We start from the raw sequence: 2168 nt of genomic DNA, 5'->3' as shown, positions 1-2168 counted from the left end.
TATCTTCAAAAAGTAGGAATGTTTTTATGGGTATCCATACAAAAAAGGATCCTCACCACTAATAAATTTAGGTGAACATCATCGATTTGCTCGAATCTGAGCCTAAGCAGGTGGTGCAATTGAAGAAGCCATCCAGTGGCACAGTATAATGAGATTTTTCTGTAGGCGCTGTGAAAATATAGGTATCATTTGCGGTACAATAACAATTGTTGACCGTCAAACTCACCTCATATGTTTCCCCTGCAATCAATGGCTGAAAAACAAATGAAAATGGACGATGAGTATAAAGTTCTATGTCAGCTCAGGTCTTGCGTTATGAGAAACCAAAACAATAGAAATACTCCCTTGCAGAATGATGGTGAACATCATCGATTTGCTCGAATCTGAGCCTAAGCAGGTGGTACAATTGAAGAAGCCATCCAGTGGCACAGTATAATGAGATTTTTCTGTAGGCACTGTGAAAATATAGGTATCATTTGCGGTACAATAACAATTGTTGACCGTCAAACTCATCTCATATGTTTCCCCTGCAATCAACGGCTGAAAAACAAATAAAAATGGACGATGAGTATAAAGTTCTATGTCAGCTCAGGTCTTGCGTTATGAGAAACCAAAACAATAGAAATACTCCCTTGCAGAAAATTAATATACATACCACTGTGAGAACCCAAACGTTTCTATCAGTCAGCGTCATGTTCGGAGCATTATGAACATTTTCGTTGCCTAATACAGAAGCATTTCCCACAACCTTCAACACTCCACTGTCCAGGAGCAGTTGAAAAACAAACGTCACCTCCACCTCTTCTGGGGTTTGAGGTGCAGGTGCAGGTGTTGGGGCTGGGGTTGGGCTTGGAGGTGGTGGACTTGGGGGCGGTGGGCTCGGACTTGGTGGTGGAGGGCTTGGGCTTGGTGGTGGTGGACTAGGGGGTAGTGGGCTTGGACTTGGTGGTGGCGGGCTAGGCGGGGGCGGGCTTGGACTTGGTGGTGGTGGACTAGGTGGCGGTGGGCTTGGACTTGGTGGTGGTGGGCTTCGCGGCGGTGGACTCGGGCTTGGTGGTGGTGGGCTTGGACTGGGTGGTGGTAGGCTTGGGCTGGGTGGCGGCGGGTTTGGGCTGGGTGGTGGTGGGCTCGGGCTTGGAGTTGAGCAAGAGCTACAACTGAAGTAGCCGGATAAATTTACCGGATTATTGATTTCATCTTGCAAGTCAAGAATGTAGGGCTCATGTAAGCTACATACGCAGTTGTCGACTCCTAAATTCACGACGTACTTCTCCTACAGCAAGCATCTATCATGAAGCATAGAGGAGAACGTAAATATTCAACAAGAAGAGATCGTTAGGCGAGTTATAGACATAATATTCTTTGAGGTGAATAATAGATTAAGAGGAAACAAACAAACGTACCACAGTGAGATTCCAAAAATCATCGTACTCCCTCGTCATGATCGGAGCATCAAAAATGACCCCATTGCCCAATTCGGAACTGTTCCCCACAATCTTCAGTACGCTTCCCTCTTCTACAGGTTGCTCAACTATAAAGATCACCTCCTCATCTTGTCCCTGCAAACACAAACGAGCAACACATTTTCTTGTTGGGGTTACGATAACAAGCATATCTATTATAATCGAAATGGAAGGAAACGTCCAAATTTTGTATATACCCAAGAGGAGTCAGTAAGAATGCCGAGCACCAAGACAAATACGAGCGTCGAGCCAAACCTTTTGGGCAAGGCAGCCATGATCCTTTCTCACGTGAAAGCAATCAAAAATTGATTTGGGAGATTTTGAAGGGATGACGAGGTTTATATAGATGGGATGCCTATGAACCCCGTTAGAATTCACTAGAAGCCGCAAGAAAGAGACAACGAGGAATTTAAAACACATGAAAAGAGCTAACGAGCAATTTAAAACACATCAAGGAGACAAGGAGCAATTTAAAACACATGCTCTAGTAAATAAATATATATTCGCCTATATGTTCTCAAGTTATTTACATTACGTCTCTTCCGATTCATTTAGTTTTGACTATGTTCTGGTAGATATGGCTGAATACTTCGTTTTAGATTCGGAGGACATAACGATTTCACACTCCCTTTTAGCTTTTAGAACGATTTATAATAATATTTTAGGTAAGGTGTGACGTTATTATCGCCTCATTGAGTGCTAATT

General features: G+C 43.5%; 1 protein-coding gene across 1 annotated transcript; it reads right to left on the bottom strand.

Annotated features, from left to right (window-relative positions):
• Positions 1-259: 259 nt before the first annotated feature.
• Positions 260-1738, bottom strand: LOC149546717 (uncharacterized). The gene is made up of 4 exons (XM_089794044.1): positions 1661-1738; positions 1404-1559; positions 656-1273; positions 260-540 (listed from the first exon to the last, which is right to left on the bottom strand). Exons 1-4 carry the CDS (start codon positions 1736-1738, stop codon positions 292-294), a joined length of 1101 nt encoding a protein of 366 aa, XP_089650170.1. The 3' UTR covers positions 260-291.
• Between the last annotated feature and the right edge of the window lie 430 nt (positions 1739-2168).

Source organism: Cupressus sempervirens, chromosome 7, assembly GCF_028749045.1.
Source record: "Cupressus sempervirens isolate cs-2001-9-10 chromosome 7, ASM2874904v1, whole genome shotgun sequence".
Lineage (NCBI taxonomy): Eukaryota > Viridiplantae > Streptophyta > Pinopsida > Cupressales > Cupressaceae > Cupressus > Cupressus sempervirens.
This window is presented reverse-complemented; position numbering and strand designations above follow the sequence as displayed.